This window comes from Aythya marila, assembly GCF_965140915.1.
Source record: "Aythya marila genome assembly, chromosome: 19".
NCBI classification, from domain to species: Eukaryota; Metazoa; Chordata; class Aves; order Anseriformes; family Anatidae; genus Aythya; species Aythya marila.
The window spans coordinates 10,250,824-10,266,147 of NC_139060.1; the positions used below are offsets into that span (position 1 = coordinate 10,250,824).

At 45.7% G+C, this 15,324-nt stretch overlaps 1 protein-coding gene across 2 annotated transcripts in view; it reads left to right on the forward strand.

The window, feature by feature from the left end:
* The window catches only part of CRB2 (crumbs cell polarity complex component 2), a 62,597-nt gene that overhangs the window by 12,343 nt on the left and 34,930 nt on the right, over nt 1-15,324 (forward strand). Inside the window, exon 1 of one of the 2 annotated variants that reach the window (XM_082775496.1) lies at nt 14,896-15,027. The exons of the other annotated variant lie outside the window; for it this stretch is intronic. Coding sequence (XP_082631622.1) covers nt 14,955-15,027 — 73 coding nt within the window. The 5' untranslated portion in view covers nt 14,896-14,954. Of the gene's footprint in view, nt 1-14,895; nt 15,028-15,324 lie in introns of those variants that run through there. 2 annotated transcript variants of the gene reach the window in all.

The following is a 15,324-nucleotide window of genomic DNA, read 5'->3' on the forward strand; positions in this document are numbered from 1 at the left end:
TCAGCCAGGGCAAACCCGTCGTAGGGCATTTTCCTGTCTTACCCTGGGTGAGGAGGCATTGCTGCACAGGGCTGTTTTTTTCCAGCAGAATTCCTGTGTGCCCTCTGTTCAATACATAATTCAGACGCGATGCATAATTAAAGGACTATAAGGCAGCACTTACTCGTGTGTATTTAAATTACTTGGTAAGGCAGCGATGGTGTTGGCCGTGTCTGTGCTTTGCTTTGCCTGTTCCTGTAGAATGTTGAAGAATGGGAACCATCCAAAGTCCAGCATTTTCAAAGCTAGGAAAAAAACCTAACTTTTTTTTCCACTCGAAGTGTAAAGATCTTGCAGAAACGGTAAAAAACCCTGCACTGAACCACTTAGACTAGCACCCCTCCTAGGAACAGCATCTAGGGAGTAGATGAGTGTGTAACATCTGTTGTCTCACAGCGGTCTGCAACGAAGAGTGGCTTACATGTGAAATGAAGAGGAACAAAGAGTCCTGCCTCTTGAACCTCCTCACTTCCTTTCTGTTCTGTTCTCTTTCCTTTGGAGCAGAGGTTTGTGACTGATCCTGTTACAGGACTCAGTGGGCTGGGCTGGGAGCAGGGCTCTTTAAGGAAAGCATTTTTAGGTGCCCTGGGCCTTTTGTTTCAAACATTGGACAAGTAACATTTCCTATATTTAATCACCATCAAGCAAAGTGATCGGATACAGACTATTTTGAGTGACTGATGTCTCTGTTTTCACAACCCACTCAGACACCTATGAACAAAAAAGCCTCCTTTCTTTGAACAATGCAGTATTGCCAAATATTTTGGTTTGTTTTGGCTGCTGGGATTGGGGATAAACTAGCATTGGGAAGATCTGTTCAGAGATCAGTCTGTTTAAACAAACAAAAACTCTTCAGACACTTGATGAAGATGTGGCAAATGCTGCTTCTCTGCTCTGAGCACCAGAAGATTAGGCTGTAACTATGAAGAAAACATCAGTTATGTTGAGCATGAGGTAAAATCAATACCTGAAACGTAATTCAAAAGCAGAATTGAAAACTTAATGTCCTTTTATACTGCATGGCAGAAGTGTTCTGTAGTTGATCAAGTGACCGTTCACAGTGGCGTTAGTAAAGGACATCCTGCAGACAGACTCAGTTGTAGCATCTTGTCATGTGTTTAATAGATAACCCAGTGTGTCCCTCTGTACTGCTCAGTTAAAACTTGATTCTGCACTTTGTGGTGCAGATCCATAGTCTTTATAGGCCATGTGGTTATCATTAAAGCTTCCCATTATGTGCTGATAACATCAGTTATTTAGTTCCTTCCACTTAGAGGACGTTTTCATTTCTGTGCTTTCCACGGTTGTTTTTTTTTGGCTGGCTGGCCATTGGCCTGGCCAGCCCTGTGCTGTGCCGTGCCGTGCTGTGCTGTGCTGTGCCCCACTTTCTGGAGTGGCAAACCAGTCCATCCCAGGACATCTTCCCTCTGAGGTTAAGGATTTAGGCTTATCCTATTGCTTGTCCCGACCTGGGGGAGCTGAGCCATTTTCCTGACAGATCATTGCAAGCAAGACTTCACAGCATGATAATCTCCAGCAGTGGGACTCTCACTTTTTTCTTTTTTTTTTTCCTTTCCTTTTTCACACTTTGCTTATGACACCTCCATCTGTTTGCTGTACTGTGCTTGTATAATTACTGTGAAAAAAATAAATGCAACCATGTCTTTTCTCTAGAGACAGAACAGATGAGATTAAAAGTTCCCACAAAGTTTACATTATCTGGTAGTTCTAATGCATTGAACGAGGCTTATTCAGGCCTTACTCTGTCTCTTAGTTATTTTTACAGCCTTTGGCAGTCTCATGTTTGTCAGGATCTGCTGCAATGTGGAAGGATTGAGCTTCCTGGCAGTGTAGTCTCTGTGGGCCTGAACCAAAGCCTGCTGTAATTGCAAGGGATCTTTAATTACTTCTCTGGCCTTTGAGTCAGATGGTAAGTGTAGAAGACTCTTCAGTAACTAGCAGGCTTTTTCTGGTCCTTTGACTTCTACCCCTTGTCCTGTGAACACCTCAACATTTCTTTGTTACTTTTCTTTTAATTTTCCTATTTTAATATCTCTGCCTTTATGTTCCGCAAGCTAAAGCTGCACAAACTTTTTGATGTGATTTCTGTGCACTCCAGCCCTTCCCCTTGACCTCCACAGAAATTCAATCTGCTCTGGGCTCCATGCTGAATGTCAGCACAAGAAATCCTGTCTGGTTTTGGCACCTGGGGGGGCTTTCTTCCAGGTGGTGGAGTTACAGGTTTGTACACCCTCAGGACAGAACTGGTTGGGGATACACACGCGTGCACACACACACAAAATACGTAATTATCTGGAGTCCCAAACTTGCTTGTGACTTGTTTCCTTTTTCCTTCAACCCCACTTCTTTCTCTCCTTTTTGCCCTCACTACTGGGAGTCCAAATTGTGGTCTTTATCCTGATACTGCATTAGGGAACTAGGGAAGAGGAATGCCATACTTCTGTGATTAATGTCTAATGGCAGGCGGTTGGGCATGTCTAAGTACTTTTTTCCTGTTTTTCTTCTGCAAATAGCAACTGCTTTCCAGGCAGGGAGGCCACTAACGCGCAGCCTTTTATTGGGATGAAGATTTGCTTCTCTGCTCCCTCCTATTTTTTCATGGACTGATACTTGCATGTTATATACCAACATGGCACAGTGCAATGGCAGGCTGGGACTAGAGAAGCGTGTGGCCTAACAGGGGAGTCTGAACCTTACAGTAGGCTGCCATGCTTTGGGCCCTACTCTGCTTTGAGAGTGGTTGTCCTGTAGAGAAACAAGCCAAGCAACACAAAAAAAAAAAATGCACAAGCAAAGTGCTTCTCTTCTATCAGAAGGTTATTTTTCTCTTAAATGTTTATTTTACTTTTTTTTTTTTTTTTTTTTTTTTTTTTTTATCTTCCACTTATTCATTTTAAATAAGACGCCTTGTAGATGAAAGGCACAATATGTAGAAATTGAGAGACCAAAGAACCTACAGAACAAGCCCTTTCTATATCCATGGGTTTGTGCTGCTTCTCCCCGCGTCTCAATTCTTCAGCAGCAGGAACGAATCCCAGTGATTCTGCATTGATGGAGAATTTTGAGCATGTGTTTTATTTTTCACAGAGGCTTCTGCATTTTAAAGCACGAGAGCTGGGCTGTGCAATGTTTTACCTCTCGTGTAGTTGTATGTAATTGTTCCTGAGCCGCCTTTTACCGAAGCAATTCACATCGGCTTAAGCACTTTCAATGGCTGAGTTAATATTCTCGAGCATGTTACCAGCATCTGTTCGGGGAGGTATCGCAGCTGCAGTTATGCCGGCGGAGCCAAGAGGGAGCCCTCCTGTGGAGCTGGGTGGTGAGCAGCCGGGTAGCAGCACTCCCCTAACGCCGTGGAAGCAGGACCACCGCAGCATGCTCATCATGTACTCGTTGGATAGGTTCGTGTGACCTGAACGACGGTTTTGTGGCAAGGGATGGGCATTGCTGTTACGTTTAGCACGGGGTAGTCCACCCCCTCCTCCTCAACACTTTAATTTGAAAAAAAAAAAACTAAGTTTTTCTTCTTGTCGTTGCTTTTGTACCTTAGTAATTGTGGTTCTCCATGCTGGTATACACAGCGACTGTCCTCTGGTGCGCTCAGCATCTATGCCTTGGTACAGTTTTCAGGAAATGATGTATTTTTTTCCATATAATGGTGATGTAGCAGGCCAGGAAGCAGGGGTGTCCTTAAGGAGTGTGTCAGTATACCTTTCTGCATAAATTGTTACCTGCTGGCTTATGCTATAGCTGCCGATCTCACAGGCTAGTCACGAAGCAAGGAGTTCTGGAAAGGCGCTGTGCCAGGAAAGGAGCTGCCGTGATTTCTGGAAGGAGTGCATTGCTATTGCTCTGCTGCAGATCAGAATAATTCAGAGCATTGTATGAAAAGTACAATGGTGAGAGGAGACACAATAACAGCTGCATCAAATATTGATAAAGTAGGATTATTAATTAGAGCAGGGGTGCAGGATTAAAATGTCCCCCGAGTTTCATTCCCCATTTGATATGAGAGCGTGGTTTTGCGGTCAGAGAATGGGAAGCTCAGGACAACTGGAATCTCTTCTCAGCTCTTCAAAGTGTTTGCTTAATGTCCTTAGTGGTTCGGTGGATATGTAATGCTATTGACCGGAGTTCTTACAGTTATGATATGCTCCTATGGTGGCACTGCTGAGAGCCAGCTTTACAGTGATCTTTCTGTTAGTGCAGCTTAGTCTGATGTATAGCTAATAGAAATGGAAAACACCTCTGAATAAGCTGGTAATCTGCAGGCCTGGCATCCTGCAGTCTCAACCTTCTTCAGCGAGCTCTGTTCTGTGAGATGGAGAAAACAAACTGGATCAGTACCATGGAGCAGAGAGCTTACACTGTCAGACTGTTTGGCCCTCTGGTGCAGAGCAGAGGACATCATTTCCCTTCTGACAGTGTGTGTAATGCTGATCTAAACAGATATCAAAGCGAGGAGAATGAATTAATTTTTCCAGTTATATAGCCCTTGTTTAAAAAAGCTTTCAAATGTCTTGCACTTGAAAAAGAAACTGTAGGTTAGAAATTAGATTTCCTTTTAGAACAAAGTCCTGATCTGCATTACTAATAACAGAGGAGGTTATTAAAATAGAAAGAATTTCCCTTTGATTTTCTTCTGAACAGCATCTGTATTCTCTGCATAACTGGTTCTTCTTTTTTTTTTTTTTTTTTCCCTCCCCATACAGTTCTGCTCCACCAGGGCAGCACAGTGAGGATTATTTTTCATCTTTAGGTTCTTCCTGGTTCTAACATACCTCGAAGAAATGGTTTAAACCTGTTAGTCTCACAGTTCTGTAAATTCATTCTTTGATTCTCATGTACTAAGTGTTCATTCTTGGCACACTTCGATGCGTGTCTGGGTTGTAGCATTTTAACATACCCTGTGTGCCCCAGAGATTCGACAGATAAAATATCCAATCTTAAAGCAGCTTTTTTTTTCTTCCTTTTTCCCTTGAGTGTTTCTCTTGCTCTCTCTAGAGCTATTAGATGTTCTAACTATGCACTTCAGAAGATCAATATGTTTTTGGTATTCACAGGCATTATCATTCTGAGACTGTACAACTAGGATGTACTCATCCTATTAACATCTGCTCAAAATTCCCAACATCCCACCGCAGCTAATAGAGAATGACCACTTTGTCCTTGGTCAGGCTCTGTGGGTTGGACACCTGACATCTGGCTGGTTGTCACTGAGAGGACGGATTCCATCTCACTCTTCATTTTGTTTTGACTTTTTTTCTTTGCTCTTGGAAGCTCAGTTTCAGCTGAAGATGGATAAATGAGTGAGGAAGCATTGTGTCTATTGCTGCTGTGGCAATTCCTGTGTGTTGATGCCCAATAAATTCTTCTGGTTCCTAAACCGTAAGTACTTGTTCTGACCGTACAGGGAGATTCCATCAGCCCATGAGGATGTGCTGATAATTGAAGTACCAATTCTGTTAAGCAGTAGAAAAAGACAGGAGACCAAGTCCTCTGCTGGGCAGAATCAGCTAATCAGCTAGTTTAATGGAGGGTTATGAGCTTAAAGTCATAGAAAGGGGAGGAACCTTGGTTTTGACATCAGTGTAAACTCCAAGGGACCTGTGATGGTGGGAATACAAAGTGTCAGTTTTATGGTTTAAACAGAAATTGACAGTAGAGTTAAGTGAGTGAGGGGAAATAAACAAGGAAATTGGAGTTAAGTATGTAGCAGTTTTGATGTATCTAATGGCCAGGAGTGGATTCATAATTTTAAATTCATGTTTACAGGACATAGCCTCTTCCTGAATGAGAAGAAACTGTTCCAAGGCAGAGAAACAATGTGTTGACATTCCTAGTTTTCTCCTGTGCCTTTTGGTCATTCACATATTCCTGAAAGTTGGCTGCATTCACAAGAAGCATGCATTCCTGAAGGCTACTTTGGGTTAAGTCTGAGTGACAAAGGAAAGCTCACGGTAATCATTACCTCGTTCAAGATTTCAGGGAAGTAGCTGTATTCCCCGGGTTATAAGAGGAAATGTAACAGCCCTGACAACTGACAGTTTTGCAGGTTGTCTTTCTACCTTTCTAAGCCAAATGAAATCTCAGAAATCTCAGAAATCCCAGGTGCTCTGTAATGATTAGTCCCCATGTTACATCGTCTGGTCTGAATCAAAGAAAATGCAGACGCAAAGGGAGCATGTTTTAACAAGCTTTGCAAAGGGAGGTGGAACCAGAACTGAAGAAATTTTCATTTAATCTCTTGTACTCCAAGTGACAGTGATTTTGTCTTTTTCTCTGAGGAGGTTTCGTCCTTACTTCTCAGGTTCCATTTTTTCCAGAGCAGTTGCCCTACTGACTTCCAGAAGTCAGACGAGCAGAAATAAGCAAGGTCCTTTGGTTCAGAGTCATGCATTAAAAAAGACTTGGGATCAAATGGAGTTTACATCTTCAACCAAAGGCGTTTTCTGGAAAGCATTGATGGGCCCTCACCAAACATCAGTGACTCACTGAATGTACAAGCTAAAGATCCAGAGATTGATCCAAATACCATGCAGTGAAACGAAATTTCTGTACCCGTTCTCCTATTACGGGAAGCTCAGCCATATATACTTTGGCTTGCCTTCTGGTTGCAGATACAGGAAACAAAATTTTTCTGAAGTCAAGTCCTTTAATAGAAAGAGGAGGAGCTAAGGCTGAATTGGAAGCAGAAAGAGTCATCGTTTGCCCAAACAGGAGAGCCAGGCTGGTGCATTCAGCCATTCCCAAAGCGAACGAGAATTAAATTGTCATGTTTGTGACTTCTGTCTCTTAAGGCATTCAGGCATAATAAATGATGCTGGCAACCTGGCCTTGGCATGGAAATCTTTCAAGATACAAGATGCTGCTTCTTGCTGTGATAAATATAGGGGTGACTTAGTTGCAGTGGAGTTTCTCAGGGAGAAAATGGATAGTGTTCCAATAAGCTGTCAATTATCATGTTTCTTTCCAGAGATATGTATCATTGGTGAATGGCAAGGCTGAACTGGCATCAGTTCAGATTTAAAGTGATAGAATGCTTTCCATGTTTCTTGCCGTAGTTCTTGGGAAGATTCTGGATCCATCCTCTTGAATATTGTATATACAACCTCAGAAGAAGCCTTCCATGTCTCCTGTCAAAGAGAGGTGTCTTGCTGCTTGTTCTTGCTCTTACTGAAGCAATCATACTTGTGATGTAGCTACCATTGTGCTTTAACAAGGATTTACCAGGGCTCTGTTCCTATGGTTGTGTTCAGAAGTATGTTGGAAGAGTTGAAAATGGTTCCCAGTGTGTCTGCTTCCATCTGCTGAGGTCACTTTCTACTGGAAGTTTTTGAGCATTCATATGGAGATGAACTCTTCTGCTTCAGATTCTGCTGCTGCTGCTTCCACTTCCCACGCCTGAAGCCTTTGACAATGCAGCCACAGATCGGATGGCTCTTGGTGCATGAGCAACAGAGTCCCTTGGCTTAAAATGTTCCGTTTAATAAAACGCTCGGTCAGACACCCAGAACTGCCGCACTCCCTCGGATTCGGTGCGTTGTCAGCACCGCTGGTGCACTGCACAGCCTCACTTAGCTGCCACGCCTCCACTTGCCCAGTGTAGCACAAAGCAGTAATGACTTCATGCAGTGCGGTGTGCTGGGTCCTTAAAGGTTGGTTTACATCACGGTTGTATTCCTGAATTATAAATCAGGATTATAGATTGTGTTTTAATTCAGCATGCTACTGCAGCTTTGTTTTCCTTTTGTTCAGTCCACGAAGTAGTTTTTGTTTCTGACGTACTGATGGGCTCCTGTGCACATCCAGCACACCAGTTACCAGAGCCAAGGATTCGAACACCTGTGAGCAGATCACGGGCACCTTTTAGCAGAGCCTCGGCAGGGCTTTGTTTTGTCTGCTGTTGGAAGGCATGGAGTAGGAAATGGACACAAACTGCTCCCTAAGAGAAGTGGAACAACCTAGAGCTTCTCTTGGGACAGAGAAGTGCTGAAGTCCTAAAAGCTTCAGCCTACCTGTATCTCCGGTCCAGTTAGGCAACTAGTAGCAAATAAAGATATTTTCAGAAAAGGATTTGAGGGATTAAATGGGGGATTTTCTCTCACCTCTTATTGTTCTGATATGACATCAGTGCTGCCAAGTTGGTCATCACCAAAACATTTCTATAGCAGAAGAAAACAGGAGTGCAAGCTTATGTCCTTATTAAGTTAATTTTGCTTAGATAATTCTTTTTTACTTAAATAGAGATGTACATGTACAGAGGAGGTCTGGAAGTGTCATTGCCACTGTGATGACAAGATAATTCTTCAGGTTCTAATTACAAAATAAATTCAGTGTTACTGATACTGGGATGCAGCACCGTTTGAGGATCATGAAAACACACTTGATGCTGTCGTGTTGACAGTTGTGTAAAGCTCTGTATTTGTCGTTCTTGAAATTCGTTAAGCAATCTGACAAATGGATGGTGATGGAGATCACAGGGTATGGCATCTCAGCAAAATGAAATGTCTCTGCCCACATGCCAGTGCATACTGCAGTAATCCTTGTGAGACTTGCAGACTCTCTTATCCAAGCGATGGTGGATCCAGCAGCTGTTGCACACCCCGTATAGGTACGGCCATTCTTCTGGGACAGCTCGGAAGAAGAAACAATTGACTCAAATGGGAGCTCCAGTTAGTGAACTATTCTTAAAATAGAAGGTAACTTAGGAGATGTTTGCTGCTCTGTCTCGCTGTGGCTCAGTCAGTGGTTATAATGATATTGATGGCCTAGAAAGTCATGAGTGTGCAGGCCTGAGATACTGAGAGAGCTGGGCAATGTCCCCGGCTTGTGAGTGGAAAAATGGCTCTCAGTAGAGTTGTCCCGTGTCTTCATGGCAACAGGCATGTCTGTTTAGTTACCTGGGTTAGAATAGGAGGTGGTGAGAATATTGAATGGAGTGTTTATTGAGATGCAAATGTGCAAAAGAGAGCCCCACATCTTTGTTGTCCTGGAGAAAATGACTCACTCCTCAGCATTTGGCACATGTGAGGTCTGCATCCATTCTACTCCTTGCTACCGACTGTGGTAAGAACGCACATTTTGTGGAGCCCCAATTACAGAGCATAATGTGTGCATGAAGGCTGTGAGAGATCACAGAGATTGCATCTGGAAGGAAAATGAGGCAGTGCTTGCTGATTTATGCAGCTTTCAGAGGTGTAATTTCCGTGACACACTTGCCAAACACAGTGCAGCAGGCCTTTGAGGCCAGGCTGCCTCAGAGCACAGCAGCTCTGCATGCTCACACAGTGCAGCTAGATGCAGTTGTTTTTCAGGTCCAGCTGGGAGCTTTCCCAAAGTTCCCTTTTCTCCACCCCCTGCTTTGACTTCCACAAAGTGCTAAATTTTGCATTAAAAGGTTCCTTTCCCCCAGACTCTGCTGCAGAGGTTACTTACTCACTCCTTTCCTTTGGCTCTGATTGCAGGTTGCACTGCTTCTGGCTGAGCATTTAACTCTTCCCCTGGAGCCTGCTGAGCCCCTAGGGAGCACTGGGACTCCAGGGTTGCCAACAATGCAGACAGTCGCAACAAACATGCTGATGGATCTAGGAGGGTGCCTCTCAAAGCTGGATTTTGGCTGGCAGATCAGAACGCTGCCCGGCACTGCCCTCTCGTGGCCCGAAAGGCTCTGTCTGGGCAGTGCTGGTCGTGATAAAAAAAAATAGACATAAAGACGTATTTCATTTACAAGCATGTTGGATCATTTTGACAAAAACAGCAGCAAAAAGTCCTTGTAATACTCACCTTCAAAACCCTCTTGGATCCAGGCAGCATATTGGACACATGCTTCTCCCAGCTCTAGCACTTTACGTACAGAATATCCTCCTGAGGGGCGTCCAGGCAGTTAGCTGCTGCCTGTTAGCTGCTCAGCGTTCTCATCGCCCCGTCTGCCAAGAGAGGCCTCCTGGAAGGGGTTCGCCTCCACTGATGCAGCTGTAAGCAGTGGAAGAGGATCAAAGGGGCTTCAACTTGACCTGTAGCACTCCAGCAGAGTCTCACATAGATCAAAAGAGACGTCCATGGCTAGAGCCTGACTTCTGTAACTTCTCGTGGAGATAACTTGGCAGAAGCTTGGCTCTGTCTTTATGATGGCCTAGGCTGCACGTAATGTGAATGGCCTCGCGCGGTGGAGGGGAAGCCATAAAGTGTTGTGTGTGTGCTGGATATCCTTGTTCCGGTTCTTCCAATTTGTTCTTTTCTGAAATGAGGCATGTCCTGGGGATCTCTGCACAGGCGGCTGATGCTGCAAGGCAGAGGAGGTGATTCCAGGCTTCAGGCACTCTGCTTCCATTTCGTCCCCTCACACCCTAACCTCAGACCTTCCGTAGTCTGCAGACAAACCGGGGGGGTCTTCCCAGAACTGGGCGGTAATGCTGATTAGAAGAACTGAGACTTAAGATGTCACTTCTCTTAAGAGGACCTGGTGTTGTCCCAGTTTCTCAGTTAAAGCAGGATTTCACAGAGGCTTTCTTGCTAGTTTGTGCTGTGGGTGCCAGGAGTCCTTTCTGTGTTTGAGCCAGTCTCTGGTGCATCACAGGACTGAGAGTCTGCTGCCACAGGATGGCGCCTGCTGGCCGGGCTTTCAGGGCTGCACGTGTGGGAGGAGGCAGACCACACACCTACGTGTGATTGTGTGCTATATTCAGTCCTAACTCACACAGATATTTCCGATGAAATTCCCATACGTGTTTGCTCTGCCTTCGTTTTACAGGTCTGCTCCTCTGCCTTAACACCGCAGTTCTAGCTGAAATCAATTGCTGTGTTCAGGGAAGTGAGACTGGCTCAGAAACTCTGACCATCCTTCATATTTCTACATGTCTGTATGTCTTGAGAGTGTAAATTTTGTGTGGTTGTTCCCAACTTTTAGTAGCAACTTCGAGGTTTTGATTTGCAGACAAAGCTTGGCTCGTCTGCCGTGTGGGTGTTGCAGCGGCTCGCGGAGCGTTCGCTGTGCGGCTTGGCACCGTCCTGCCGCGCTGCAGCCTGTGCCTGCTGGCGTTGGGCTGACAGCGCTGCTGGTACAGGAATTTCTTTTCAACTCCCGTTCTCACACAGTGGCCTTTGCTTGAATTCATGCAGTGCAGAAGGGACATCTAGTGGCCAAATGGGAAAGTGGTGACATGAATTCTAAGGGTAATTGTGATTTGCAAGAAAGCGAATTTTGAAAGACTGGGCCCCCGAGAACCCTCAAGCATTACATCACCGTAAGGTCTTTGAACCCTTCCGTATGCAGAATTGGCCTGTGGGTCTGTAAGCTTGAAATTCGAGAACTTTAAGTCTTTTTGAATATATCTGGCACTTCTCAGCTGTGATTGAGAGCAGAGGAGTGTACCAAAGTAGTGATTTTTTCTCACAAGTGTTTTGAGTGGAACTGGACATTTGCTTCTTAACCAGCTTAACTTCCCTTGTACCAGGCCTGCAGTCACCGAGGGCTGTGCCTAACAACACTCAGAGGAAGCTGATGAAAAAAAAAAATCAGAAGATTCTGATCCCGTTAGATTGCATCGCTCAGTTCAGAAAAGCAGAAATTTTTGTTCAGTGAGGTTCCAGAACTGGAAGGAGGGAAGGTGAGGCTCTGCGGCAAGTACCTGATGTGCATAGAAAGGAGGCGTGGATGGCCCTGTTCTTACCAGCTTCTGTCTGTGGTACTGACTGTCACCTCACTCGTGTAGTCTCTAGTATCCGGTCTGTAATTTTAGCACTATATAAGCCCTGTGTGAGGAAAAATAGTGCAACCATGCCACCATGCATAGTTCTTGGAATGGAAAGCACAGGCTGTTTTGCTCTGGTACTTTGCTGTGCATTCATTGTGAACTGTTCATGGAGAAATGTGTAAGATTGTTTTCTGAAAAGTGTGCAGAAAAGGAGGTAATACAGAAAACAGCAAGGTTCTGCAGGGTACCCCAGACCTTCTCTCTCCTTTTTCCCTAATCCAGCTTGCCCGCTGCTGCCCCATTTTCCTGGCATGCATTTCCGGCTTGCAAAGTTCCCTGCCTGCTTGCTGAGAATAGAAGCCTCGCTGTTACGCTGTCCTTAAGTCTCTCGTAATGAGTGTTACACAGACGAAAGCAGCTGTGTCCTTTGGCTCTAATTTTAATACTATGTTAAAGAGCAGATTATACTGGCGTTGGGCTGCAGCAGTGCCGAGGTAGCACAAACCATGGCCAGTGTGGGGAAGGCTTTAGCAAGGATGACTAAGGACTTGGAGCTTATTCTTTAGATAACAAATCCACCCAATTGTGCTCTTTCTTTGGAAATGTAGTCAAGCCTAACAAATCAGGGCCTTGAAGAGTTGCATTAAAGTCCTTTAATTGGACTAAGCTGGTTAATACCTGCACTGGTTGCTGTATGCCCCAGGGCCCAGCACAGAAGTGGTCTGCCATTTATGCTGGCAAAATCCCATACAATTGCAAGCGTGACTGTTGAAAAATTAAATTCTAATATCCGCATAGGTGGATGCCGGATTAAGGTATTTTACTTAGGATAATGAAGCAGATGTCTTGACCTATGCAGGCTTTGGTAGCTTGGGCTAAATGAGCCTTAAGTCCCAGCAGACCTCTTAGATGTGCTACCAGTTAACATTGTCTGAAATATACTGAGGGACACCAGGAATGTTCCTCTCAAGTTCTTTTAATTGTTCAGCCTCTGCTAAACTGTTCTGCTCTTTGAGTCTAGCTGGCAGGTACCAGGTCTTCAGGAGCCAGTGGCTCCGACAGGGGTGTCAGGACCCCGCCGCAGCAGCACGTGAGACCTTAGCCTCTGGGGGAAGGCCTCTACCAGTTGGTTACACTGCCTCTGTTGTATGAACAATGCATGGCCTGCAGGTAGACACGTGAACCAGCAGTTACTGTGGGTAGTTGTGGAGCATTGCAGTATTCAGCTTGGAGAAGGGGCAGTGTCTGGCGGAGGAAGAGCGGTGCTCCTTGCAGCGTGGCCGTGCAGTGGGTTCGCACGTATTGCTTTGACAAGGCAAGCTGTTGGCAGCATCATTCACCCAGGTGAGGCAAAAAATTCTGGGCAGAAAGATTCTGCACGTGAGTGCTTGGTTACGTCCCCTGGCAGCAAAATGAGAATCTAAGGAGGGAAAATGAGTTCCAGATGGCTGCCGTAGCTGGCAAAAAAAAAAAAAACGATGCTGAGGCTGGTCTTGAGAAAACAGAGCGGAGACACCAGAGCTGGCAGTGGGGGCAGGGTGGTCCAGATAAGGTTGATTACACGATGCATCATCTGTGGAGCGATCCGAGGCAGGGTAGTGAGGTGAAGCATTTGTTACCAACCATCAGCCTGGCCAGTGTAAACTGCTCAGTGCAGGATTCCTGTTGCTTTCATCAGATTCTCGGGGGGTTGCCTTTATTTTTGTCCTGCCATAAAAGGTCTCACAGTGGACAAACATGGCAGTAACGGCAGAAGCACGGGGCAGTCTCACAGCTCTGTCTGAACCCCTGCTGTAGTTTCGCATACACCTTTGTGCACAGCAAACGTCACAGAGACCCTGCCAGAGACTGACCCCTAGTTTTACCTTTGCTCTTAGTTTTAGCTTTAGAATATACGGAGCACTGACTGCAACTTGGAAGCGTGTTTATTTTGTTCCACATTATCCTGCATTTTCAAGTTAAAATTGGTGACGGTTTGCATGAACCTGAGCTTGCTCTGGGGGTTGTTGAATTCTTTACCTTGATAGTTTGCAGCTGGGACCTATTTGTGGTACTGGTAACCTGTATTTAATGGTAGGATACCTGTGGGAAAGAGCCCATGCTTTAGTACGGAACTTGTCCAAAACAGGAACTATTTTTTCATCAATTTCTGCACTTGCTTTCCAAGTCTGGTACAGGTATTGTTAAGAGTTTGGAAAGGAAGAGAACTGATGAAGCACTGCAATGGATTTGCAGCACAGGTCTGTCCGCGCTGACTCCTTGCTCTCTTTCATGCTGCCTTTTTAAGCTCGTACGGCATCTTACCTGCCTTCTATTTTTAGTTGTCACTGGAGGGGTGAGGCAGTGTACGTAATTCTCATTAGGGTTAATTTAATCCAATTGTGATGTGGATTTGAGGTACTTAGGAGGTCACAACTGAGCGTGAGCTCTGTCTGCTTCCAGGGGCTCCCAAAAACCGATGGACCCTGACAATTTTTTCTGCTTGTAAAACTCTAAGCACATGCATGTAAATGTGGGGGTGTGATCTGGTGCTTGTGTTACACGGCCGTGTCTGTTGGTCTCTGTGACCGTTCCCTAACCAGAGAAGAGGGCTCGTGTACGTCTCAGGGGTTTGTGTGCTTCGGGGGCTCACAGACCTCATGAGGCAGCCGTAAGGACCGATGTCTCTGCTCTTTGGAATTACTAGTGAGCTTTTTGTGTCTTTTGGCTTTTATTCTCTTTGGACAAGTCATCCCCTTCTGGAAGGTCCTTGTTGGTCCTCACCTGCAACAGTGGACGGTGCCTGACACAGCACCTGCACCCGGCCGTACCCCCAGCGCTGGGCTCCTGTCCCAGCCGTGCAGCTCCCAGCTTTGTGACCTTCCTCAGTCGGAGGAGTGCAGGGGAGCCACAAGCCGGGGCCACCCGCGGGGTCCTGCCCCTTCTGGCCTCCAGCAGCGCCGGGGTGCCCGTGGGGCCGGAGCTGTGCCCCCGGCAGTTCGCTCCAGGCGATCCAGGCAGCGTTTTCCCTGTGCTCGGCAAGGCAGCGGAGCGCTGCAAGGCGCACGGGGACTCTGTCCACAGCCATAGTGCTGGGCCCGCTCCGGCACAGCATGGACGGGGTGCCGCAGAGCCCGTGATGTAGGGAGAGCTGCTGCGCCTGACCTGCAGCCTCCCGTCCTCCCGGAGGCTTTCACGACAGCCACCCGTAGACTTGTCATGGAATTAAAGAAAACTACATCCAGGGTGTGCAGCGCTGCGCTCCTGCTGCCACTTTTCCTCTTGTTTTGGGGTAAGTTTTTGTCTTCTGTGCCTGATTCTTACCCAGATAATGTGCGGTAACTTTAGATCAGGTCTGTGATCTGTGCTTGTATTGCAGACGTAACTGAACGAAATGCCACTGTCATGGTTAGATTGGGAGCCTGAAAACTTCTTGTCAGGAAGATAAAAGACATTTGATTCTAGATAGGCTTTTCCTTCTATTTATTTCTTGTCTCCTTTTGTCCTTCTCCCTGTGCACTTGGGAGTGCATTTATTCACTAGAGCTAAAAGCGTGTGCACTTTCGTGTAAAGAAGTACTCAGCTATTG